Genomic DNA, 26,709 nt, shown 5'->3' with positions numbered 1-26,709 from the left:
ACGAGTTGATCATTATCAAAAAGAAACCTTCCCATACAAAGAGTTATTCAATGGCAACCGACCGTTGACAACTTCAGATTTTGAGCATCAAACATATTGTTGAAAATGTTAGATTTCTGCTTTATTTGGCGTTCAGAATTGGCCATGTCTTTGCCCGTAACCACTCGAATTGTTACGCACGTCCTGTAACATGAAACCGTTTTGTTTACCTCAGTTATGTTTGGGCGCTTCCCATTCGACCAGTAGCTTTAGTTACGATTATAAATGGAACACTATTTTCGGGTTGGCCGATCGAAAACAATCAGAGCTCGATCAACTGGAGAAGTGGGCCTCTACATGGCAGACAAAATGTTTTGTTATGTCCATCACTTTGAAGAATTCTCCTTTCCAGTTTAGTTACTTCCTTTGTAATCCACAGCTCGACGGTGCTTGACACCAAAAGTACCTCGGCGTTGTAATGCCATGCCATGTAAATTGAGCGACTACTGGCCGCTTCATCGCCGGATTAGCATTAGTAAGCGCTAGTGGCAATCACCTTGATTAAAGATAAAGATTAAAGATATCAACGAGTGTTGCCCCAAAATGTAAACTGAAAATGCGCCCGAGTAGGAATGAACCAATGGGACGGGACGGGACGGGATCTTCCGGTTGTTCCAGAATTCTAGAACATAAGGACCACTTCGCGCGAGTTATACCCACATTTCCGAGTTTTTTTCCAGAATATTTCTGTTTCATTCGCTTCCCCTACCCGGTTTTTTCTCTTGGTCTGATGGAAAGTGCCCTTTGAAACGATTGTCACTCTCAGTTTTCAACTTAACGTTGCACTAACAAATCTTCGGAAGGGTTCGCTCCACTTCGTTCCCAGGGCTTCTCCCAAGAGAAAAATGGCGGTAAAGTCCTGGGAACGAGGTTGGGGTTCGCTGGACCGGTTTTCAAAAGAGTGTGTTCACTCATGTGACCAGCTGTCATGTTTCAATACTAAAACAAAAGGAAGAATTTTCATAAAAATAGAGTTCAATTCCCAAAACAATATTTCATTCCCCGCTGTTTCTTTGTTTCACTCCTCCACACCTCCAAAATGGCCGCCGGCGACGTCTTGTGAAAACACTCTGTAACTATACTCCGTTAGTTCCAACTTGGCTAAAATTAAGGACGGCGCCTACTAATTAAAGATGTTTTTGCCCCGCTTTGTGATTATGCAGGAAATGTAGATTTTAACAAGTGTTATTGAAATCCAAAAAGAAAATTGGGGGTAACCACGCATTTTTCAAAGATAATTCGTGAATAATATTTGTAAAAAGCTTTAAAATACAAAGCAATGTATGACGTTCTTTCTCAAATTGAAGCTTAATTATCTCTCAAAAATGCATGGTTACCCCCAATTTTCTTTTTGGATACCAAGAGTACTTACTAAGGTCTACTTTCTCCGGATAGTTTTAAACCATGCAAAAATATCCCTGTATTAGTAAGCATCGGTGATAGGAAATCCGAGTATCTGGAGATGCGCAGAACGTATGCGCAATAGCAATAGTAGGCACCGTCCTTAAACCGTGTTGAAATTGTTTTATTTTCTTTCATGTGTCAGAGTTCAAAGGCACAAGAAGAAGAAAGAGAATCCTCCCACTGGATTTTTCAATCAAGCTTACGAATTCCACAATAATGACGATTTTTTGGATTTTGGGTTTCGAGATGGTGAAAACAGTTCTGAAGCGTGAGGATTAATCGTTATTTCACAAAACCACAGAAAGTGATTTTCAACTGATCTCTTCTGAAGTCTGATAGTGAGAAATTGAATTTAGCCCGGTGTGTATATGGCCATTCGTATGTAGTCCGTATGGATCGAAGTCGTCGGAACCGCGGGGTCGTTTTCTTCCGATCTCACTTCGGACTCTCTCGGTTACGATCTTGTAAAAAGCGATTATCGCAAAATCTCAAGCAGAACATTAAACTAATCACAAAGGCCGTCTTTGAAGATTGTACAAAAGCGAGATGGGTAGAGTGAATATTTTTATTACCTTATTCAAAAAATAATTGCATTTGATGAAAGCCAGAAGATTTTTCATTATAGAATTACATTCCCTGTAAATTCGCTATGAAAATTCCATTATTTGTTTTTTTAACTGAACCACAACAATTAGCTCAAATGTAGTTGTAATCCATCGCCCCACAGAATGTTGCAAAATTAAATTAATGATTCTATACGCATCTTGTAATGTTCAAAATGATCTCTACAGATGTCTTTTCTGCGGGTCAATCAATATAACAAGCGTCTTCGCTAATTTTCACCATAGTTAATCGAGGAATAGGTTATGAAACGCTGCAAATTTCAAAAGCGAGAACAGTGTCGTGGTAATTGAAGTTGAATTGTCAGCAACCGTGCACTGTCACGTTTTCGAAAAAAATAATCGAAAACACGGCGTGTTTCGTGCATGGTCCAGGCCAAACAGTGAAAATAAACGTGAACTAAATCAAAAGAGTTTCATAACCGACTCCATTTATTAACTAGGTTATAATATCACAGAATTTCAAGATTTACATATAATGATCTTCTGCAACTATAAGTAGCAATTCTTATCTATTCGTATCAAAAGAAATATACAAGTCAAACGTGACTGCAAACCGACTGGAAAATAGACCAAATGCGAAAAGACGTCCAATAAACCCTCCTTTATATTTATATAAAGGGAAATATATAATTATGATAACATTACTTGCCCAAAGCCCTATCCACCTTATCCATGTTTTGCTTTCTTCAAAATCCCAGTTTTAAAGCAGAAAACGGAAATAGCAAACCCTGCAAGTTTCTGGTAGTTAAAGTAACGATGCCATCTTGCAAATATGCCATTCAACCTCATTAGAATTTGCGATACTGAGAGGGAGATTCTTCTATAAACGACGTTTATGCCTCTAATCAGCATGTATTTCAAGATAATACCATAATACGATAATTATTAATAAGGTGCCATTTAGATATATGGCTTATACACAAAATCTAACAAAAAGTATGAATTTAAATGGCCGTTTTCATACTAGAGACGCATAATTCGTGTGGAACGAACTTGGGCAAACATTTTTTTCCCGCGTCTGTTAATTTCGTCTATCATAAAGACGGGGAACAACTGATGTTTGCCGCCCAAGTTCGTCTCAGACAGATTATGTGTCTATCATAGTTCGTCCTGTCTTTACATAAGACAGATAACATGAGAGACGCATAATCTGGACGGATTATGCGTCTCTAGTTATAAAAACGGCCAAATGTAATTTTTACTGACGTTAAATTACGTGCGTCTGTAGGTGACACGAACGCTATCTGCAATTTGTACTACTCCCATTTTAATTTTTTAACTTAAAAAATACTTAATAGGGAGCTTTAGAAACGACGACGGGAACGGCAACGAGAACGTCATCTAAAAACATAAATGCGCGTTATTGCAATCACTTCGAGACTCTTCCAAGCTTTTTAATATGACAAAGGTGTAGCAGTCCCTCAGGAATGAAACCGTTATGAGCGGCGCTTAATTTAGGAGAGAAAATGAAAATTTATCTTTAAGTGCTGACGTTGTCCATAAATCCTCCAATTTGGCAATTTCACGTTGTTGTTTTGCAGACGACGGCAAAGAAAGAGACAAAAATGAAAAATGCACGTGCAGAGCGTGCAAAGCTACTGTTTTTGCCTACTAAATATGCAAATTTGTGACGTTCTCGTTGCCGTCGCCGTTGTCGTTGCTAAAGCTCCCTAATGATGTCGTCACAGATAATATCTTGTTTCCTCATAAGTAGGATTGTCAAATTCTCGCAAAATTTACCTCATGAGCATACACCAATCGTTTCAGTTCTAATCAATCCCCCTAAAAATCATCACTGAATTTTGAAAGTGTATTGTACAATCAGCTTTATTATAAATTGGGCCCGATATCCCTTATAATAATATGGGTGACAAATTCCTCCTTAATTTTGCCGCGAAATTTCAGCGTTAATTTATAATTTCACATGTGAAATTACAATGTTGCCATGACAACTTTTCCTACAGTGCCAAAATGGCGTCCAGGTTTGAAAATAGACTGCCTCTTATGAATGTAACTATCACTCATGATATTAATAGGTAATCAAATGGCATACTCGTGAAATTCGGGAACAATTTAACCTCCATTTTGTCCAAAATTATTTGAATCTGGACAAAACGCGCGTGAAATTATTCCTTAATTTCACTCGTCACCATGTGATAACCCATACTAATATCTGTGCAATTTTGGCTTAAATAATTGAAATTCAACAAGAATGTAGGGTGCTCCATCGACTTAGCAGTTTTTTTGATGGAAAATATTTCGTTGATTACCACACCATAAAGGCTTAAAATGGAGATAATAGCTTAGTTGAACAAGTTCTCTCAACTTTAAACTCCATTTGTGAATAGTGGGCGCCTTCTAGAAACAAATCCGTATGTTAATGAGACCAAACGAAACAATGGCGTTTGTACAGATTTCCCCATACGTATGTGTTGAACTCAAAAATGTTAAGTTCGGATTCTAAAGCTGTTTTCAATCGATTGCCACAAATTAAAAGCAAAGATCAACCAAACGAGATAATAATGAACCAATAAACCATCAACTAAATGGGCCAATCATAACACAAAGCTAACACTTTCAACCGTCGCTAAAGGCGGGAAAAGCCGAGCGCTGAAAAACGCATTTCAGCAAGTCTTTTTTGGCGCGAATTTCTTTGATATTCTTGGATATTCGTCTTATAATATTCAAAACTCTTTCCGCATTGCAAGTCAAAGAGTATGAAAATGGTTGCTTTACATTTTCCCAAGAGTGAATTAGCTAAGAGTGTTCTTATGGCTTAAGTGGGCTCCCAAGCACAGTCACAAATGAGTCTATTTTTGGAATACCCGTTCACGCGAAAATAAATCCCTTGAAAAAACATGGCAGAAGCAGTCACGCGTGACTTGGCTTCTTCTGATTGGTTAAAGTGGCAGCCCTTTGTTTGTTTTCGCGCATAAAGTATACCTAAAAATAAGTCCATTTGTGACTGTGCTCGGGCAAGACTGCAGATTAATAGAGAAACACTCTTATCTAATTCAATCTTGATTTTCCTCGATAATTAGCATCAAACTGCTTGTTTTTGCGGTTAACGTTCAACCTCTAGTCAATTACGACGATTTCTTTAAGCTATTTAATAGTTTAGCTAATATGGCGTAGGTATCTCTTCCATTCTTTAGGCGAGACTCCGCATACTGAATTAGGCTTGACTGCAGGCTCAGAACTCTTTGGTTGTTGAAACGAACAAGCTGCGAAAAATAAGGATTGTTTAAATCGAAAAAAACGAGCGACGTTATTCTTCTTGCTAAACGCGAAGAGCATAAACGTTTCCAAAAAACAGTCCAACGCTATAGACCACGTTCAGAAATGGCGACCACCTCTACATTCTTTTGTAATTGTGTTAATTAGACCTACTGCTCTCGTTTTGAAACAAATATTCTTTTGAAATTTGCTCGTCGTAGCGAGGCTAAATAGGCTTATCAGCATTAAAACAGAAGAACATTTTATTTGGCCGCCATTTCTGATTATGAAAGAAGTCTAAGACCAAAGCACTGACCTCCTTTTTTGAATCTTCTGAGATCGTCTTGAAGGCTGTTTCTGCATCATCTTTGGCTTTTTGAAGCTGAAGAACAAAGCAAATCTTTTTAGGTGGCTGAAACTACTTTCAACTTTTTTGAGAAACCAATATTTGGGAGGATTGCGTCTACAACACTGTATCAGCAAACAAAAAACATTGCTAAACAAAATGCTCTCGATAATGTGATCTAAAAGGTTACCATAGCGACAATAGGAATAAAAAAGTACCTCATAATTTGTCTTAAATGCTTGTATCACAAAAACAAACTCTTTGTTTTTTTAGAGCTGGAAAGTGATGAGCAAATTAAGAAGAAACTTTTCGAAAAGTAACAAATTTTCTGAAGAGGATTCATATCATCCTTCAAAATTGGAAAATTTAAGATAGATCTGACCTTTCCCCTCCAGTGAGCTTTCTTAACTCTGCTCTCTGATCACTTTCCGGCAATATGAAATGGGAGTCACCAAGTTCGTTTGTGAGTTATGACCGTTTAAAATCAAATGTAGGGTGTTTTTAGATGTTTTTCGTGTTGCTACAGTGACCTACAGTGTATTACGTTACAATAATAAGTGTATCTTTTAGAGCGGTTTTCAATTGTGTGTCGAAAGTAATTAGCGAATTACTTTGGTTTATGATTACTTTACTCAGTGATTGGTTCAAAGTTCTCGCGCCACTTTTTCAACCAATCACAAGTGAAACCAAAACCAATCTTGGCTCGCGCGTGCACATTTTCCCGCGCTTTGTGTCAGCTACGTGTAACTTACTTCGAGTTTTGATTGGTTTACTGGATTTGTCTCCTTCCTTTTTGATTGGCCAAAGTAATTACTTTGGTTTTGGTTTTACGACACTCATTTGAAAACCGCTGTATTTTGTCATTAATTGGTCTTACGTCAAAGAGTCCTTCTAATAAGACAGTTACTTGTCATTGCAGAAACTGGTTTAAGCCACCTCAAATGAGAGTCAAACTGAATAGCCCATATGCGTGACGACGTCTTACTAGCTAATTTCACCACCAAGCCTCTAATTCGAAAATCAAACTTGTAAATTCTAGCATGAGCTAAATCCCAAAGGTGCAAACTTGTAAAGAAAACCCACGTGCGAACCGCATTGCACGTCCAGATGATGTCAACGAGGCTTGGTGCTGAATTTTGAGCATGCGCTGTGCACAAAGCCTATTCCCGCTTCTTTTGGTTTGTATCACTACACAGTGATTGGCTGAAAATCTCGCGTCACATTCGAAGCCAATTGGCCGAGTCGCAAAATACCATAATACTCTTTGTTTGTCCACCCAAACTTTGCATAAACATTGTTTCCTGTTTCTCTTGGGACTTACAATGGTCCCAAGAGAAAACAAAAACACTGCTTATTCAAAATTTGGGTGGACATACCAAGAATATTATGGAATTTTCCGCTTCGGCCAATTATAGACTAGAAAGCCAATTTTGAATTTCGCGCTTTTGTTTTCCCGCTTGCGATATCTTGTTTCACGACAAAATCCTCTGGGGTAGTCATATAGGGCAGAGAAAGCAAAGCCATCGAGAGTGGCGTAATTCTACCATCTCCTCCGCCTTGCAAACTTTGCAGTAGTGTAGCAGCAGAGTTAGTAACTCTGGTAGCAGCTCTCGTAACCTGCTATTGTTTGGTACGGTAAGCTGATTCTATTGTTTTTAAGTCGAAGTCACTGTTTCAATTGTTTAGTTCTTTGTTTTTTACCTGTATGGTAGCGAACCAATCACGTTTATACGTTACACAAACGTTGGGTTGTCCTCGATTTCATGTCCTGCCACGATTGAACTGACCCAGGGTCTCCGAAGATTTAACTAGTCACAAAAAGGTCTACTGACTTACCGCTTCTTGATTCTTGGGCTTTGCTTTTTCCAACGCTTTCGTTGCATTTTCAAACTCTACCAGCCTGCACGTTCGACGGAAAAGCATTTCCTTTAAAAAGGAAATAACTCCAGTCAATTTCAAGTTAAGTTTATGCGCCACCCAAACTACGATTACGACTAACAAGTTGAAGAAATTAACAACGAAAGACGAGGGAATTCTAAACATTAACTTAAAGACAGGAGCCCAGGTGCTCTCTTTAAGCACTCAATTGCATTCGTAAGCCATTTATGCTGAAGAAGGTTATAGTAATTTAACCGAAACGTCAGTGACAAGATTTTTTAATTATTATTATTATCATGCCTGACTACTATTATGGTATTTTTAAAGGAGCATACAACTTCATTGCATTTGTAGAACGGCGTTTTCACAGACCGAGTTATTTTTAGATTGATTTTTTCGCGAAACCAGACTTTTCCAGGTCTTCCATGGGAGATTATTAACAATGAGATTGAGAATGGTCAATCGAGCAAGTCAAATCTTATTTAAGAACTCGTCTAAAAACAGCTTCATCTGTGAAAATGCCGTTACGTAGACCTAGTAATGTAGTTGAAGATAATGGCCTCCTGCTTGTGGATTACACCGGTTTGTCACTCGAAACGCAAGCATAAGAACAAGCAACTTATGGAGATGTATTGTCTTGTCCTTAAATGTAATAAGATTTTGTTCAAACAAAAAGGTACTAATCATCAAGACTCCATCGAGTTCGCTCGAGTTGTTCGTGCTTACGGTTGCGTCGCTAGTAAAATCAAGCTCGTGGCAAATTTCGCTGAATACATGTAATGCCCAATTTCCGGGAACTTTTTACCCTTTTAAGTGATTTCTGGAGCAAAGTCCTTTTTATCATATTCAACTAAGTTATCTACAAATGTCCCCAAAAAATTGCATTTTTAATCGTTTTGACTACGACGCGCTACTCAGATCGACCAACGAGAAGCATGTTTGATCACTTCCAGTGGTTTGTTAACGCAAAAGAACAAAGTTGCATAAAATCATTTTATTCTCTAAAAGAATCGCTTTAAAAGAATGTCATGTGTGCACGCCTTGTCCGCCATTTTGAATCGCCCCGCCGCAAAGACCCTGGGAACGAGATAGGCTGTTTTTTATTTTCCCTCGCTTTTCCAACGCATTCTCTATTATCGTTGATCCGTTATTTGCTCTGAATTTTCTATTATCGTTAATTTAGAAGACTGAAAGCTTGATATGGATCATGGGGAATGTTCATATATTGTTTAAAAGATAAGCCAAGTGTATAGACATAGGACTCGAACTTGCGAATGTTGATTATTTACCAATCACCTAACCACTATACCACTACACTGCTAACTGCTCAGGGAAAATATTTTAAACGCTATTTGATAAAGCTGTATTATCAGTGGGCAACAAACAATATTAAACACTGTAAAAGGTCGGTTACCAAACTCCACGTCAAAGCTAAACATTTTAAAATCAAAGCCTAGGCCAAAATTATTAATCTAGTTTAGGCCTAATTACTTTTCAGCATGCAGCAATATTCTATGGGAGAATTAAATAAATCTTGTTTTTGAGAGTGTGCTGTCTTGATCTTCAGTGGTGAAGCGGAAAGAAGCGGTTCCTATAGAGTAGAAACTCAGGGTTCAAATCCAAGCCACGGATGTGATTTTTTATTTCCTTATTTTCTCTGCTACCACAAGTCCTAAATGAATTTACTGTTAAACAGTAAATTCAGCGCAAATATATTTGCATATATTTTCTTGGTGCTATGATTGGCTTGTTTTGTTTTCTACGGCATTTTTGATTGGCCAAAGCAAAAAGAAAGACATTGCTTACCCTGGCTGCCTCCATGTATCGCGAATACAATTCCAAAGTGAATCCTAATGTATTGTCATCATTGGTGGACATTACATCAAGTGACTCCTGAAACGAGAAAACAAACTCTACATCTTGCCTTAGTATTGACACCAAAAATCAGACTCAACTTCTATTACCAATATTAGGAAGCAAAGTTGGTGTAGAAGTGAACACACTCCCTTACCACATATATATATCATATATCTTTATTTACCCTAGGACTTTAGAGTAGCTTGGTGGAGCTAATATCTCCAGCATTAACCCTCCAAACCATGATACACCACAGAGAACAGACCACAACAGCGGGAACTACATGCCCTACTCTTTACGACAAGTGTGTGGGTTCTTTTACGTCCCACAGGATTATGAACATTGAAGGGTTGAGACGGGGCCTACGGTTTATCGTCCTTATCCAAGAAGACTAGAGAGTGTAACCATTTGCAGATGTCATTACAAACGCAGCACTTTCTCCTCAGTTATTTAAAGACCCTGAGTGTTGGTCCGGCCGGAATTGAACTCACGACCTCCCGCGTGACAGCCCGGTGCTCAACCAACTGAGCCACCGGTGTTTCTGGGGTTCCGCGCGATGTCCAAATTCTGCGCTATATGTAGGTCGAGTTCTCCACTCTTCTCCGAGGGGTTTTTCTCCGTGTACTCCGGTTTTCCCCTCTCATACAAAACAACGCCTTAGTTGATCTCTTTTAACTTGTTGCGCAGCCCCCCATCTCCCCCCCCCCCCCCACTCCAACTTAGTTACCTTAAAATAGATTGCCTATTCATTATTCCGTACATTACCTTGATTCCATTCAGAGAACTCGCAAAAGTTGCCAAGTTCCTGCAAGAGAATACGCACAGGGGATTAGCAAGGCTTGTCATCAGATCGCTTATTCTAGGGGGTTGGGGGTGGGGGGTGGGGTATCCTTGGCTTGCACCTGACATCATGACAGCCATGTTGGGTTACTAAACAAAAGAGAAAACGTCTTTTGGGAATTTGGCTCTATTATTATGCAAAAACGCGAGCGACATTTTGCTTTTGGTTTGTACACCAACATGGCCGTCTAATCACATGAGTGCAAACCAAGAATACCTGGTTATAAATGGACATTTCAAGGTATCCTATACAAACCCTTTCATCTCCTTGCTTCTGTCGTCATTATTTGCAGAACACGTCATGACTGCAGCACTGAAGTCATTCACAGCTAATGCAACTCCTGGAAGATCAGAAAAGACAGCACTGTTAAGGAGCTTATGCACTAAACCATTTCTAGCTCTTTTAAAAAGAGCAGAAACCGGAAGTAAACAACAACAAAAGACAGAAACCGGAAGTAAACATTGAGCATGCCAGGGCAGTAGTGTCTCTCAGATTTTTAAACGAATGGTCGTATTAGCGCCAAGGCAAGTTAAAGAGGAAAGGAGTGCACTTCCGGGTGCCTGACTGTACTGTTAGAAGGATTGATTCTGCATTTCTCTATCACATAAAAGCAATCTCATGATACCACATGAAACACCAATTATTGCTTTAACACGATGCGTTCATTATCAAGACGCAATACGTCACCATAGCAACAGGAGACTCGTCTAACAACAACCTATTTTTGTCTTTAGTTGCTTGAATCTCTAAAAGGAACTCGGTGACTCCCATTTTTCATTGCTGGAAAATGCTCAGCAGGCTGAGATGAAACTCGCTGCAAAATTTAAAAGAATTCTGTGCAGTGGATTCAGAGCCAAGTTGAAAATTCGAGAATTTAAGGTGGCTCTACGGTTGCTCCTCCATTTTTTAAAACTCTGCAAATGGCTTTACCTCGGTCAGTCTATCGCTTTTGGCAATGAAAAATGGGGGTCTCCAAGTTCGTTTTAGAGATACAAGCAACTGAAGACAAAATATAGGTTGTTTCTGAATGGATTTATTGCTCCTATGGTAACCAATTATGTCACAATAAGGAGCGTATCTTGTAAAGCTACCATTCACCTTTCCCTACCCCTGAGAGAGAGACTCAGAGTTTTTACTCTGTCTAACGCCGGGCGACATTACTCGTCATTTGAGGACGCTTTAAGCGTGAATGGGTTAACAACATCGAGGTTCACTAAAAGACTCATGTCTCCTTTAATGACTACGAAACCATCGCCTTCACTGAATATTTCCCTCCCGGGATCCAAGCAGCGGAAAACACTTATGAAATCGCTGTCTGAGCGGTCGAAATCCCGATTGCTGCAATTTTGATTGAAACTCGTCATGGCCTCTCGCACTAATTTCTGGACCAATCAAAGGAAAATTTGAAATTAACTGTGCCTTGCTAGCATGAATTTCCGCGCATCTGCGCCTATTTTTGCTTGGGATTCCTCTGATAGGTTCATTGACTGCATCGGTTTGTCATGATTGGCTACATATGGCAACTGTTTTTGCTTCGGATTCCACAAAAGTTCAAGTTAAGCATAACTTGTACAACATGATTGGTTTGCCACTTACGCTGTTGACTATGGACCATTTTGACGAAATTCTACAACAAAAAAATACAACAGAATTGGTTGAGATGCATTCCTTTCAGCACAAGTCTACAGCGTACCAATAGCCAATAACCAGCCTCCAGTAGCACAAAACCGATTTGAAGCTGACTAAAGACTATTCCGTCGTTGAAAACTTTTCAACGGTCATGAATTGATCAAGCTGGACGCATTAAAGCAATTTTGTAGAAGATCAATCACAAGCTGTTCCTCATCAGACTCTTCTGAAAACAAGTACCATTAAGTCACTAGTGAACTTCATAGGGAGAACATTTCAAAAACTAGCAGCAAGATAGCTTCAAGACTTTTTCTACCACTGTAAATTAAATTTGAGGAGCAATACGATATAGCTGTTGCCTCTTAAGATGTCGGCATTCGTTTTCATAACGTTCAATCAATTTGTAATATATCAAACGAGCTAACTTTTCAACAGTAACCCAAAAAAAATATTTTCAGTCTTGACTTCGTCCTAGGTTGTTTGACAAGTACATAGCGTTATCAATAGACCAATTCCGATATATTAAAATTCAGTCCGAAACAAAAGGCATCATCTCGAGGCTCTGGGGAATAAACTCGTACAAACCTTATATTTATTCCCCAGAGCCTCGAGATGATGCCTTTTGTTTTGGACTGAATTTTAATGTATCGAAATTGGTCTATTGGTTTCAATAGCGCCCGCCGTTATGCAGCGGATAAGCGTGTGAGGGAGGGGGTAGACACACCATGTGCGACTCACACATGATAGAGAGATTTAGCATCGAGTTTACACTTGAGGACTGGAGTTCGGGGGACATTTTAAATATGACTCTAATTAACAATTAGACCCTTCGCCCGCAAGGGCTACGGGTCAATAGCCCATTCGGCTTCACCTCATGGGCTATTGACCCGTGGCCCTTAAGGGCGAAGGGTCTAATTGTTTTAGTATCACCCAACTAGTCGGACAGAAAAGGCAATAATAAAGTTAGCAAATGCAAGTTGAAGGAATATTTCTTTGGGAATAAAACGAAAGAAAGCGCCACGCTTTTCGCTACTCGAGGATAGTCCTCTAGTAGTCCTCTAGTAGTGTAGCCAATTAAAATGCAGGATTTGCATTAGTCCACTAGTTTGGTTATACTAATTGTCTTTATTATATGACTAGCTCCGTGAGCGGGCAGGATGAACCAAATCCCGCGCTGTGGTTGGCTATCCGAGCGGACAAGATGGAGCAATCTTACCTGCTCGGGATTTCTCGCTTGGTCCCGCAAGATTAAAGATCATTTTCTGGTGTTTTATCCCATATAATAAATCCTTTCTTGACCAAGTTTGTTCGGTCAAGACGGTTGGATATTGGCCTCGTTCTTTTATTTTTTGCGTGTTAATGGACCTACGCAAAAAAAGAACTTGGCCAATATCCAGCCATCTTGACCGCACGCTTAGTCAATAACCCATATGTACTCCCAGATAAGAGTGATGTTGAACTTAGGTAGAAGAGCAAAGGGACACTCCGTGATGCTTACTGAGAGATGCGCATGCATCAAATTACGTCACAGCGAGCAACAAACAGGTCGGAATAAGGGAACTTTCATGCTTTTTTGACAAGCAACAGCCTGCAAACTCGTTCCCAGGGTCTTTCACCCCTCTGGGGTGGGCAGATGAAAGACCCTGGGAACAAGGTCGGTTAAACAGCCTGTCGCTTTACGTTTGTGGCTTTACATAACACGAAATGCCAAATCCCTCTGATTTACGAGAGCTGAGTTTGTTTGTTCTGTACTCTGCACGGAGCAAAAGCTCCGTTGGTAGCTGTCCGTCCGTTTTCTTACCCCATAAGTTTCTTTAGCCAGTGGTGTATATTGTTCGACAAAATCTCTCTTATCCTGAAATTCTTCATCTACATCCTATACAAACAACAAACAGAGCATTGATTACAATTGTCGTTTTTCGCGTTACGCCATCGTCGCAACTTTGAGGAAATCTGTCGTATACCGAGCCCTGAAGTAGTTAAACATTACTTAAGAGAATTAAGGTGCACGAGCAGTGTGGGAACAGCGGAACAATGGATTTATAGGAACAGTGGACACTGTGGTCTGAAGGACTCGGAGGAACAAAGGAGCGGTGGGCAAGTGTGTTTTGCATTCTGCTACATTTCTTGGCTGTTCTCGCCTTGTCAACAACGTGAAATGACCAAATTTGAGTTTATGTAAATGACGCAAGCACTTGACGGTAAATTATCAATTTTCAATTTTCTTTCCCAAAAACTATACCATCCGTGCCAATTTTATTCCTGGAATGTTAACGCACACTTTCCACGCAGAATGCATGCATTGGAGTAATCGCGAAATTACTACAATTGCAGGAAATTATGATTTTAGAAACATTTTCCTATCCGTCGTCGTTGTCCTTGCGTTCGTTTGTAAACGTTTATGTTTATGTTTATTAATCGACAGCGTTTACACATCAAGTCGTACTGGGCTCCCTAGTATTGTCAACGACGTTGTTAAGTCACATACCATCTGGCGGTCATCTGATCTACTCCAGCCCCGGACCTTCACAAAACTCAAGGACACCCAACGAACAAATTAAGCCACAAGCCTTTGAGAGCCATTTCTAGGCTCCTTGTAATGTATAAAGACTGTCTAAAGATATGTTTTTATCACCTAGAAGAATTTGATCTGTTCGGATATCTTGGCTGAAAATTAAAGTGTCCGAAAATTTTAGGAAATTATATCTTCATTTCAGAATTTGCTAGCTGAACGTTACCCTCTACGAATATCCCAGAAAACAATTTGTTCTTCCAAAACTGCTAGGTGACCTTTGAAAATGCCAAAAATTCATATGCAGCCAAGGAAAATTAATTCAAAATGCATAATAATAGGCAAAAAACTTTACTGGAAGAAAAAAGGTGTTCCGTACTCCCAGGATGTACATGAGCAAAATTCCAGCTCCCATCTAGATAATCAGGAAATCTCCCAGCCAGCCGGCTTTGTGGTACTGATTCCCAGCCAGCAAAGAACCTTGTGAAATCTAAACTGCTCGCCAAACCGGTCAAAACAGGTTTTTTTTCTCAACATGCGATACGTTGAACCAGCGGTAAGCTTCTCGTGAATGAGTTGGTTATAATTCCGTGTCCAAGTACACTAAATGAAAAATCCCATTAAAACTCCTTATGCAATACAGTACTCAACGTCATCTGCCAAAACTATAAATCAATACTAGTTACTTCCCCCAGTTTCTGTTCTCATCCAGCCAGCAAGGATTGAAATGCTAAAAATTAATATTTAAATTTTCCCAGGGAAAGAGTAGGAAAATTAATAACGTGCCAGCCAACTGAATTTCCACTGCGAAAAAGATATTTTGCAGAACACCTTCGTTGGGTGCCCCTGACAATTGGAAAAAAAAAACCTTTCCGAAAACGTAAGGGAACACTTTTCCCAGGTTGCGGATCTTTTAGGTGATGCTTAAGTAAAGAAATCTATAGCTGTTTGGCAACGTAGAATCGAAATTCTTAGAACAGATTGACTCTCCCGAACACATATTTCACTGAAGATTGGTTTCCCTTGAAAATTAATAGCATGTACAATTTACTGGTACTATTACCTTGTGGTTGTGATGTCTAAAGTCGCTGACAGAGCGAGACAAACTTTCTATTACACCTTTCTTCACTTTGGCTCTTACTGGTGGCTGGCGAAGACAGAAACTCAATAAGTTTGACTAACCTCAAACACCACTTTAGCCATACTTATAAAAATAGCCTGGACAGATTTTCACTGAAGATATTCTGTGCTTTTTAAACAAAATTAAAGAATACACATCATGGGTGGCAAAACCTTCAGATTCATTATCAGCATTGAACCATTCATAATTATTTAATAATTATCATTGATTATTAAATAAGGAAGCAGGGAAGGTGCAGTGGTGAGAGCACTTGTCTCCCACCAGTGTGTCCCTGGTTTGATCAGATTCCAAGACTCAGAGCCTTAATGTGGGTTGAGTTTGTTAGTTCTGGTTCTCTACTCTGCTCCGCAAGACTCCGGCATCCTCAAAAAGCAACCTACATATATGTAATTTGATATGAGTTGATTTCATTTCATTTATTTTGATTCTTGTACGGTGTCCCCAATTACTGCCCTAGCGCTAATTATAGTTGACACTTAAATAAAGTTTGTCATCTTCATCATCTGTTCAAGTCAGCAGAGCTCAAGAGAAAGTGCACCAGGAAATCATCACGAGCTTAAATCTGCAATATATTGCTGATATGTTTTTTCCCTATCACGATAAAACTAATTCACCTTGCAACTTACATTTTCCTCTTGCAGAAATTTCTGCAAATCTTCATCTTTTGAAAAGGCAGGGTGTAGAATAACAAGTTGAAGAAACCTGAAGAGAAAATTCTTTTCAAAATGGAATTTTGAGATATTGGTACATTATGAACAAATCATTTCAAACAAATTCAGGCCTTCCTAGCAGAGCAGTTTTCAATTGAGTGTCGAAAGTAATTAGCGAATACCTTTGGTTTTGCATTACTTCACTCAGTGATTGGTTCAGAGTTCTCATGCCACTTTTTCAACCAATCACAAGTGAAACCAAAACCAATTGTGGCTCGTACATACACATTTTCCCGCACTTCATGTTGGCTACGTGTAATTACTTTGAATTTTGATTGGTTTACTAGATTGTCTCCATCCTTTTTGATTGGCCAAAGTACTGTAATTACAGTAACTTTCGTTTTGGTTTTATGACACTCAATTGAAACTCTGCCTATGTGAATAATAACTGGCATACTACTGTAGGAATTAATAACTATTTTATTGACAGGATCATTCCGATACTAAAAAATTAATATTGAAGGACTCTGAACAAACAAGTTAAGAAAGCATTTTCATTGTTATTTTGAAAAACATTCACATAAATGTTGCAAGACAGTACTCAAGTCATAGAATGACAGCACTAAATCTAATTGTAGAGTAAGACCAAAAATTAAAACACAAAGATGGGAAGAATTTCTTTAGGCATAATTGTTTTCATCTCATTGCTCTAATTTTTCACGCATGGTACCCCAAGAAAAATATTGTTATTCACTTTGTAATTTTAGTGCAGTTAACTCAATGGTGGAAAATGACTTTGACTTGCAAGATGAGAAAAAAATGCATAAGACCCTTTAGAAAGCTTTCAGTCTTCTAGGTACTGGAAAAACAAGATATAAATTTGTGTGATGACTTAAACATTGTTAGTAACAGCTTGAAAGAAAGTTGTCTTTCCTCCAGTAAAAATAAAATAATATTCAAGCTCACTTCTCAAAGTTGCGACAATCTCTCAAAAACTCATCTGCAACCATATGCCTTGCATCTTTTCCTGTAATAAAGTTATAATACTCTCACTCAGCACAAAATTGCATACAGTGAACCTGAAGCTTATTGCATTGGATAATCTGGTCTTTTAGATGGTAAATTGCAGACCAAGTTGACGTCAAGGGGTTTTGTTTGAACTTTTTGCCAAGATGGGCAAAAACTTCAATCATAAACACTTAATCCATGATGCTTCTTTTTCGAAAGACTGCGCATCATGATCAGTTGCCTCAAAAATGAAAAGTACTGCAGCACTGCAGTGAAGCCAGTTGCAGTTTAAATCCTGCCACCTGACCAACATAAAGAATCTTTGAACAACTACTAAGTATTGCTGCCTTTGTATTGTCATGTCTTGTCATCTCTTTCAGTTTTGAAGCCTTAAATCCCAGAATAAGACATAAACAGAAGGCCCTCTCTCAAATCCCTTGCTTCAAGAACACATTGGCATGAATTGTATAAAAACCCACAATGATCAGAAAAAGTAGGGCACATACTGTATTTTGCCAATCGAAAAAAGCTCAACCTCCATAAACAACTGCCTTTCCTACTGGTGAGCTGTATTTCAAAAATGCTTATACTGAATGCAAAAACACATTTGGGAGTTCAATCAACCATGACCGAATTGTCTACGGGAACAGAACAAAACAATTAAGTCAAAAAAGAGTGCTGTACTCTGCAAAGGCACAAAGTGTAATCATTATGACTGAATTAAAACTTCTGTCAAGAATGCCAAAGACACAACATTGAATCTCTCCTTCTGTATCTTTACTTTGATGTTTCAAACCAATCCAGTCAAAGAATATTTCTCTCACACTGAGCAAAGTAAATAGGATGGAGTAGATGCAAGAAAACATTTTGATAGCATGTACAATTTATATTTGATTTTGAAGCAATGTTTCAGGCAAACAAGCATGTAACATTGGAGTTAGTAACATTGAGCAACATTGAAGTTACCAGAGAAGTACAGTGTAGTTGAATTTAAAACTTCCTATAAATAATAATTTAATTACCAGAGTACCAATCAGCTCAATAATATTTCACTCACCCAACTGCTTTTTAGACCGTGCTTCAGCAGCACTGACTGACGTAAGGGGTTTTGGAGGCAGTGGTGGAATCTACACCGGACAACAAAGAAAATCTAAGTGTTCTAGATAGGCACACCAGAAAATGTTTGGGAAAAGTAACTGACAACTCGGCACTCAATAAATTAATTAACCTAATTTTTGTAAATTTAAAAACTGAATAAAAATGAACAAAATTTTAGTTTCTAAAGAAACTGTGCTACTGCGTCGGTGGGAGATTGAAACAGAAATTGATTTTATCAATCTTTCACGGTGGTTACTCGACCTTGGTGGTTACTCACGGTGGTTACTCGTTTCATAAAATAAATTTCTGAATAAAAATGAAGTCTTAATTTTGCAAGTATAACGCTTATAATAAGTAACAAGATTTACCTAATTTTAGCAAAAAAAAATTGGAATGATATTGATTACCACCCAAGTACTTTCCATGACTCATCAAACAAATTATCCAATGAAACCTACAAAAGACCCAACAATTTCAACAATGAAGATTCCTATCGCCTTACATGTAGTTCTCTCTGGACCAGACTTGTCAACAACACAAACAACTCTGACAGCTGTCGCTATGACAACCACCCAAGACAACAATAGACTGTTAATCATTCATTGCTTCACTGACTATGTCTTCGTCTATTTACATTAAATCGCACCTCGCACACTTTCATTATCATTCTGATAAAGGCTGTCACCAGCAGAGCCAGAACGTCAATTTCAATTTCACGCATTTTACCTGAAAGTTACAGTGTTTTCTAATATTGATTTATTTACTTACAACAACTCCATCTACATTGTTGTGTGCTATCAGGCAATGATAAAGCCACTCCAAATCTTCATACTGTCGTAGAACTACAACACCCTTTTCACTGTCACCTTCAGTACCCTGAAAATTTTCAGCATTTAAGGCTGTTTACAAAAGCTGCTTCTAACCTTCACAAATTAAAGGCATACAAGAAAACATTGCTATGCTGCAGAAAGAACATTTTGAAGATACTCCAGTTTTCAGAGAATTTTCATAAATCCTTCAAAAGACTTTTGATTCTTGCAAGTTTACTTTTGCTTTTGCCGCCAACCGTACTCTGCGAGCAGAGTCTCTTTCAATCTTCCTAGATAAGTTGGGAAGAGGAAAGTAGACTCTACCAGCTGGCTCGACTTTCTTTGATTTGCCGCTCATCCAAAGAAATGGATGAGTCAGTCCAGTTTCGACTTGTCAAACCTGTTTTTTTTTAATTTGTGCGCATGATCAATCGCCACATGTCATGAATATTTTTTAAATTTACAACAGCGTGACAATTTTTAACTGTCTAAATTCCCATGAGTTTGCCAGAATTGAGAAACCTATTAATTTTTTTCAGTAAAAACTGAAATGGCAATTTAACAACTTGAACTATCTTGACTTTCGAAGGAAATGATTCCTTGATTGTCGTGTGTTTGCCAGAGCTGCTCGAAAATATCCCCATTGTTTTGGTTTTGCGGTTACTAGTCACGCGCGACTGACTCCTGAATACATTTGAATTTTTAACACATGCTCAACACGAAATGTCAAGCCGGCTGGCAGAGTTTACTTTCCTCTTCCTGACTTATCTAGGAAGATCAAGAGAGACTTTGCTCGAAGAGTACGCCAACTGTTGTGAAAGCGGAAATGGGTAACGGAGGGTAGGAAAAAAGAAAATTGCATCAATGTCTTTTAATACCCTCCTGCTTTCTGACCACCACCATTTATCAACCCATTTCCCTTTCCCTAAGAATATTTTTTTTGTTTCATCCCAGCATTTACTGGCACCATCCAATCATTCATCAATCCCTCATCAAAATACAGCTGTGCACCGGGTCCCAGTTGTTCAAAAGGATAAATCACTATTCAATGGATACTCGCAATTGATTTCACTATTACTTATCCACTGGATAGTGATTTGTCTGGTGGATAGCGCTATCCATCGTTTGAACAACTACGGCCTGCTCTTCATTCTATATCTACTTTGCATTAAAGTTCAAAACGTGTTTCGTGAAAAACTTTTAAAAGCATAAAGATTCATGGGAGGCAGGTTGTTTGAAGATAAGGCTTTGTTTTCAGGTTAAGTGTTTCACTGCAAATGGGAAATAGAAGCTGAATTCAGTGAGGATTTGTCTCTCACTAAAAGGTAAAGGTAAAGTAACATTATTTAACGTCGGTAGTTCCTTCATCTACGAGGCTGGTATCAATGGAAGCCGACGGTGCGCCCTTTACCCCCCTCCCTCTGTCAGTGCTCCGTTTTAAGGGTATTTAAAGTTATAGCTACACGGATCAGAGGAAAGTCGAAAGAGACGTTGAAGTCACCAAGGATCGAACTGGGGACCTCTCGCTCCGAAAGCCGCGCACTAGCCATCTGAACCACGGCTCCTCCTTAAAGAACTAGAAAGCTTAAAAAGATCAACTTTATCGGGTTTAGGGCTCGACAAACATCCCTTACAATTAAATAGCAACATGGTCTTCTCTCATTTATGTCCCGGGTCTGGAGATTAACTGGATGAATGTAGGGGCATTTAAATGGTCTTTTCCCCGGGGAAAGGGAATTACGAAAAAACCAACTGCATTGTGGGTGGTGCTCGGGTAGTTTAAAGATTCAATTAGACGAGAACAATAATGGAGTTTGTAACCTTCAGCTCGGATAATGTCGGCTCGTGGACGGTTTCTTCATACCTCAAGCGATTCTCAAAGACAATTAACCTTGGACACAGTTATCTAGACGGATAAGCCTTTTTCACAAACCGAATCCCGATGCACCTTGAGGTTTTGGGAATAGTGTCCTTGTGCAGATGATTTGTTCTCACCCCCCTTTGTTCTCACCGCACCGCGGATTCGAATCTATTTCGCAGCGATAAAGATCAATAGACCTTCTTTTCAGAAAATGGAGCTAAAATGGAGCTAAAAGCGGCACTTACAATGTTTGTTTGTATCGTGAACTTCACGAATTCGCCATCCTTACTAGCGTCCACAACCTTGATTGCCCAGAAGGGGCCATGCCCCGATTCGCCAATAACACCATTCTCTGCCTAGCAAAATACGCATAAATGTTTCAGTTAAACAGATATCGATTGTGATTATGAACAATATAAGAACTTCGTACCATTTTAAGTCATTAAAACTGGTTACAATCACCAATTTCCTTGCTTAGTTGACAAACTGAAAATCGAGAATCAGCTGGAATCAGGGTTACTTCCGTACCGTTACATGAATAAGTAAGTTGTTACAATTTCAACGCTGGTCGGGAGGCGCAACTTTAGTCGACGAGAAACTGGAAACCAGAGACCCTCAGTAGTTCGGATTTCATGTTGTGACCGGAAAATGAGGGCCATTTGCGGAATCACAAATTTAATATTTTTCCTCGCTTCTTACTTGTTTTCGTAGACAGTAGGGCTGAAACGTCTCTTAGAAAAGCCTTCTTATTTTGTAGTAAAGCACGCGCGTTTCGCGAGTGGAACGTGTTTGAGGCGGCATATCTAGTGCGCGAGACACCTAATCGTTCAATGATCTCAATTTACCGTCACAAGCCACGCACACGCGCTTTGTGCTATACGGTATTCTCTTAATCCTCCTTAATTGAATACAGTTGAAAGCGGATTTGTTCTTGTTCTCTCGAAGCCAGAAAGCAAAATTCTGCAAAAGGGTAAACTTGGTGATGAATTTAAAATTTCGGATACAAAGGATCGAGACGATTTCAAATAATCTGAATATTTATTAATATGTTTTCCATGGCCAAACTGCTCTTTATCTTGTATTTACACATAATTATAGAATTGTTATAATTGTCGAAAGGTGAAATCTCAGTATGTTACAAACTGATATTTATATACGCACATGCACGGCTAACTCCTTTTCTTTTGTTCTTCCATGTACATCTTAATACTCATCATTGTTTAGACAGGTGCCCGGTTTATCCGTTATGCTCCGTTCAATTAATTTGCATTCATATATTCTTAAAACGCTCCATTACATATTCTTCTTCAATAGTTTCTAGAGTGGTTCCTTTATAGTTTAACTCCTCCTTGTAATTTTGTTTCAGCGTCAGCCAATATTTTGCGGAACAAAATACGAGTGTGTGCTCCATCGTTTTTTTTTTTTTTCATTCTAAGTATTGACAGTCCACGAGGCGTGTTTTATTGTTCGATTTTGTCACGTTGTGCTTTGTTTTCGTGTAATTTGCGGATATGCTTTTTGAGGTCAAAATTCCGACAGAATCCTTTTCCACATTCTTTGCATGTAAATGGTTTCTTTTCGTTGTGCGTGTGCATATGAAATGTCAAATTGTAGACTTGATGGAAGGCTTTCCCGCAAATGTGGCACTTGAAGGGCTTCTCGCCAGTGTGCGTTAGCCTATGGTTTTTGTAATTTCCTTTTTGGTGAAATCCTTTTCCGCAAATGTCGCAAACAAACGGCTTGTAGCCAGCGTGGATTCGAATGTGCGTGTTCAACGTTGATGATCTGTTAAAAGCTTTTCCGCAAATATTACACTTGTGCGGTTTTTCCTTAGTGTGGATGATTTTATGCCTGCATAAGGTACTGGCTTGACGAAAACCTTTGCCGCATATTTTGCATTTGAAGGGTCGAGCGCCCGTGTGCACCGGCATGTGGCGAGTAAGGTTATAATGCGCATTGAAAACTTTTCCACAAACTTCGCAGGTGAATGTTTTAGGAGCACCGTTACGTCTTTTTCGGCCAACTGTAGCAGCACCAATAGTCGACGCCGGAAGCGAAGAAGGCTTTGTATTTTCCAGGTTAAGGAATCCACTTCCGGGGATGAAAATACCCGCGCTAGGATACCCGTCATCACTTCGAGTCGGCGAAGGAACCAGCGCACCGTCTAAACTTACAGGACTTGGATTTCCAGAGTCTGCATAACAGCACCGTCTTTCATTAAACAATGGCTCCCCAACGCTTATATCGCGGTCAGAATTTAACTGAAGAGAATTGAAAGTAAATGGGTTGAAAAAGCGAGCTTTCGGCTCCAGCTGTGCTTTTCCAGTTAAAATCTCTGGGTCGAGAGTCGCGAGATCCAACTTGATTGGTTGGAAAATCTGTGCCGGCTCGATCTCAACTCTGATAGGCTCCCATACGTTAGGCGGCGTGGCTGGTGTGTCACAACCTGTGAGAGGAACGAGATGGAAAGAGCAGTTTTAGAATTTACTTTCTGCGTTTGCTCACTAATGAATATTTAATGAGGTGTGGCAGTTTTTAAATCTGAAAAACTTCATGGTTTCAAGATTTGATTTCGTCAGGAAAATCATGCTTGTAGGTTACAGACAATCTAAAGACTAGGATAGGGTGAATGTACCCTAAAAATACTTCTTAAAAAACTCAAGCTTACCTTCATCCCAAAACAGTGATGGACTACTCTTTTTCAGCTTAACAAGAAATGATCGAGGCATGCTTTTCTATGACCTTCAACACAGTTATATTAGCACCAGTTAATCTCGCTTTCACAAGTGTAGACTCTTTCAAACGGACTGCTACCACGATTTTTCCTCAATTTCACGATCAAGCGTTCGATAGCAAGGTTTAGAAGAGTTCGTGTACAAATCACACGCGAATCTTAAGCTGGCACGAGGTTGACAAGCGTGTCACTGAATCAACTGGCTAATTTAGTGGCGCGTGCCGCATTTAAAGCGTTCGTGTGCTCTTTTTACCTTTGTATGTATTATGTCAGCTGAAAAGAGGGCAATGCAAACAAAAACACAAGGCAAGCTGTCCAACCGCGAACATGCACGACTGATTTCATTGGCTGGACAAGAGCTGTTCTCTCGAGGGAGGTTGCCTTTGAACCAATCACAGTTCAGCCTGAGGGTACTCTTAATAACACCAACGAACAATTGAAGTAAAATGGGCCCGCCCCAGTATCTCATTATCACCTAATTGCTAACTCTAATTTTCGTGTTCCGTAAGTTGTACTTTCTAAAGTGTGGAATTACTTCTCTGCTAAAATACAACACTGTTTCATTTCAACTTAACAGTCGCTCATGGCTTTCGCCACATACGCCACTTTCATAAATGTGATCGCTCTTGCGTTGCGTGAAACTATTGTTTTTCAAATAAACTCGAAGAAAAAAGATCTTCTGCCTCGGGGGGATCTTAGCAAAGCATGAAAACCTCTCTCCAAGCGCAGCTGCATGAATATTTTAACAAGTTTTTCAGGAAGAATGTTAAATCTTTTTTTAATGGTAAAACACCTTTTCATTGCAGTATATTCAAATGAAGATAAATGTTGACTGTGTAGAATTTTCTTTGATTCAATTGTTTTAGAACACAACTGTGTTTGGTAGCCGGCAATAAATCACAAACCGAAAAACATTTGACAAACAAAATGACTCAAGCCAAAACGGCTCATTCTAGAAGACTAAATCAAGAAAAATCCATCCTCTCGCCCTAAAACAGATGTTTGTTTAGCATAAGGAAGTTATCAGAAGCATGCCGACAGAGAATAGTTTGTTCTGGATCACTAAGCAACAACTAGCGAAAAAGATACACAGTAGTAGAACACAGCCATATCTATCGTATATCTAACAAGTTATCTAAGCATATCAAAGTTCACAGTTTGCCGTCCCAAGCTAAGCAAAGCAGTCTATTCGAGAAAACAACAACTGCCGAAGAACTTATCTAATAGTGCATGGACGGTGTTTTTTTAAGTCGCCGGGAAGTCTCGACTTTTTTTTCCTTAATTGCTATATCGAGCATACTTCGACATAAATATTTTATCGCTCCTTGAAAGGCCGAAAAATAAGATCGTAATTGAGTATTATTTAATTCACAATAGTAACGAAATTTATGACGGGTTGCTTTAGGAAAGAAAGCACAATTAGTTATTCCATAAACTGTATTGTGCTTCGTCGCAGTTTGTCAATTGCGCGTTCTTTCTCTCTCTCCGTTGACCAGGTGGCGGTGGATTCGTTAGCTCTCGAGATTGAACAGGATTTATGCAATGCGTGTTGTTATCAAAATCATTAAAGTTTATAAGTGGCCTAGCATTTAGAACAACCAATCAAAAAATTGGCGACGTAAGAAAAGTATCGAATGTTTTTAATTTGATGTACAACCCCCTTCCTACGAAATTTTAATTGCATTAACTATGTTGGATCGAGCACTTTTTTTTTGTTAAGTTACATTTGTGCGTATAAACTCCCTCAAAGTCGTTGAAGTAAATAAGTTATCTTTAGGTTATTATATTACTGACAACTTGTCCGCGTGCACATTTACAAAGGCATGACCGCGTGTGTAGGATTTTGCGCTTTGTTATTCAAATGAAATTGTTAACGAAACAATGACATTACAATAGACACCACGCGTATGCTAAATTTCAATAGTGTTGCATCTTACCAAAAAATAAGTTAGTGAAAATTGAAAGACTTGTTTTCTATTTATTCTCTGATTTATGACAAAACTGCGTAAAAAAAAATTCTCCTTAAAATCTATTTTGAGGTATTTCTTGTCCGATGCAATCAAGCTCAGTCTGGAGGGATCTTTGTTTTCAAGGTAAACAGGGTCGGGGGTTTGTACGCTTGGAGGCTACCAGCAGAGAAGAAAATCTGTGCATTTTCAAATTAAAAAGGCTTGGTTTTGCACGAAACAGCTCCAAACTTACACTGTCGTCGCGTTTAGTTCAATTCCATAGGGGATTGATCAATGAAATGCCCCTGTTTGATCAAAGTCAGTTTAATTCAAATTCAACCGCTTTAAAACAACTGAACAATGCTGTCACACGTTTTGGGCCGAAATGTAGTTTTCGAGTTTTCACGGTTTTAATTCTACTGTGTTGAAGAGTCTTTGTCTCCTTTAGATTGCATTCAACTAAATCACTATTAAACAAAAGCAAGAGCTTAGAGCAGAATTGTATCATTGTCCAGGGTTTGTTTCTTGTAAAGAACACGTGGAAATAGAAGTGGGACGGATAGGAAAATAAAACGAAGAATAAAGTCTTTTGAGAAACGCGTTTCGGATTGAAGATGAAAAATCACACCTGAAAATATTAAAGAAACTTCTGTTATTGGGCTATTTAACCCGGGTACATTTGATCAAATTGTGCCACAGCTAAGCTCTCTTTCCAATGACTTTAAAACGCTGCGGCGCTGTATATTTCATGAAAATCGATTGAGTTTGGCACACGGCGACTTCATTTAAAATCTGTTATGGGTATTCGTATTTGAAAAAAAGTTTGGTGCAATTATTGAGTATAGCAAGACACCTGGCGAGGTTAAGAGGTCACTGGGTTTAGTTGAATATGGCGCGTGGGCAGTCGCGTGGCGTAAAGACGAGCCAAATCTTTGATTGGCAGGTGAATTCTTGGGAAACCTATTGAACGCGCAATAGCTAATTAAACATTTGAGACGCGCGAACAAAGCATGCGCCTAAATCAGTCGCGTGTCCCACTCATTTCGGTTTGATACTTTATCAAAGCAGACAGAAGAAGATGTTTTCATAATTATAGGTAGCAAGGCAGTTTTAT

General features: G+C 39.0%; 3 protein-coding genes across 4 annotated transcripts in view; 1 reads left to right on the top strand and 2 right to left on the bottom strand.

Moving 5' to 3' along the window:
• LOC138011339 (uncharacterized) overlaps positions 1 to 2,205 on the top strand; it is a 35,913-nt gene extending 33,708 nt beyond the window's left edge. For both annotated transcript variants that reach the window (XM_068858306.1, XM_068858307.1), the window contains exon 48: positions 1,586 to 2,205. In XM_068858306.1, coding sequence (XP_068714407.1) covers positions 1,586 to 1,715 — 130 coding nt within the window. In that variant the 3' untranslated portion in view covers positions 1,716 to 2,205. The remainder of the gene's footprint in view (positions 1 to 1,585) is intronic.
• Positions 1,995 to 21,462, bottom strand: LOC138011340 (sorting nexin-32-like). The gene is made up of 15 exons (XM_068858308.1): positions 21,343 to 21,462; positions 21,158 to 21,268; positions 19,011 to 19,118; positions 18,202 to 18,271; positions 17,103 to 17,163; positions 16,113 to 16,188; positions 15,409 to 15,492; positions 13,635 to 13,709; positions 11,801 to 11,831; positions 10,460 to 10,544; positions 10,129 to 10,168; positions 9,313 to 9,399; positions 7,465 to 7,554; positions 5,599 to 5,664; positions 1,995 to 5,290 (listed from the first exon to the last, which is right to left on the bottom strand). The coding sequence occupies exons 1-15, from the start codon at positions 21,343 to 21,345 to the stop codon at positions 5,153 to 5,155; spliced, it is 1,125 nt and encodes a 374-aa protein (XP_068714409.1). The 5' UTR covers positions 21,346 to 21,462; the 3' UTR covers positions 1,995 to 5,152.
• Positions 21,463 to 21,936: 474 nt separating this feature from the next.
• Positions 21,937 to 23,847, bottom strand: LOC138010421 (fez family zinc finger protein 2-like). The gene is made up of 2 exons (XM_068857378.1): positions 23,581 to 23,847; positions 21,937 to 23,358 (listed from the first exon to the last, which is right to left on the bottom strand). Exons 1-2 carry the CDS (start codon positions 23,639 to 23,641, stop codon positions 22,373 to 22,375), a joined length of 1,047 nt encoding a protein of 348 aa, XP_068713479.1. The 5' UTR covers positions 23,642 to 23,847; the 3' UTR covers positions 21,937 to 22,372.
• Between the last annotated feature and the right edge of the window lie 2,862 nt (positions 23,848 to 26,709).

The sequence above is a fragment of the Montipora foliosa genome, chromosome 7, assembly GCF_036669935.1.
Source record: "Montipora foliosa isolate CH-2021 chromosome 7, ASM3666993v2, whole genome shotgun sequence".
Classification (NCBI taxonomy): domain Eukaryota; kingdom Metazoa; phylum Cnidaria; class Anthozoa; order Scleractinia; family Acroporidae; genus Montipora; species Montipora foliosa.
The sequence above is the reverse complement of the archived record's forward strand: the minus strand, read 5'-3'. Positions and strand labels throughout refer to the sequence as shown.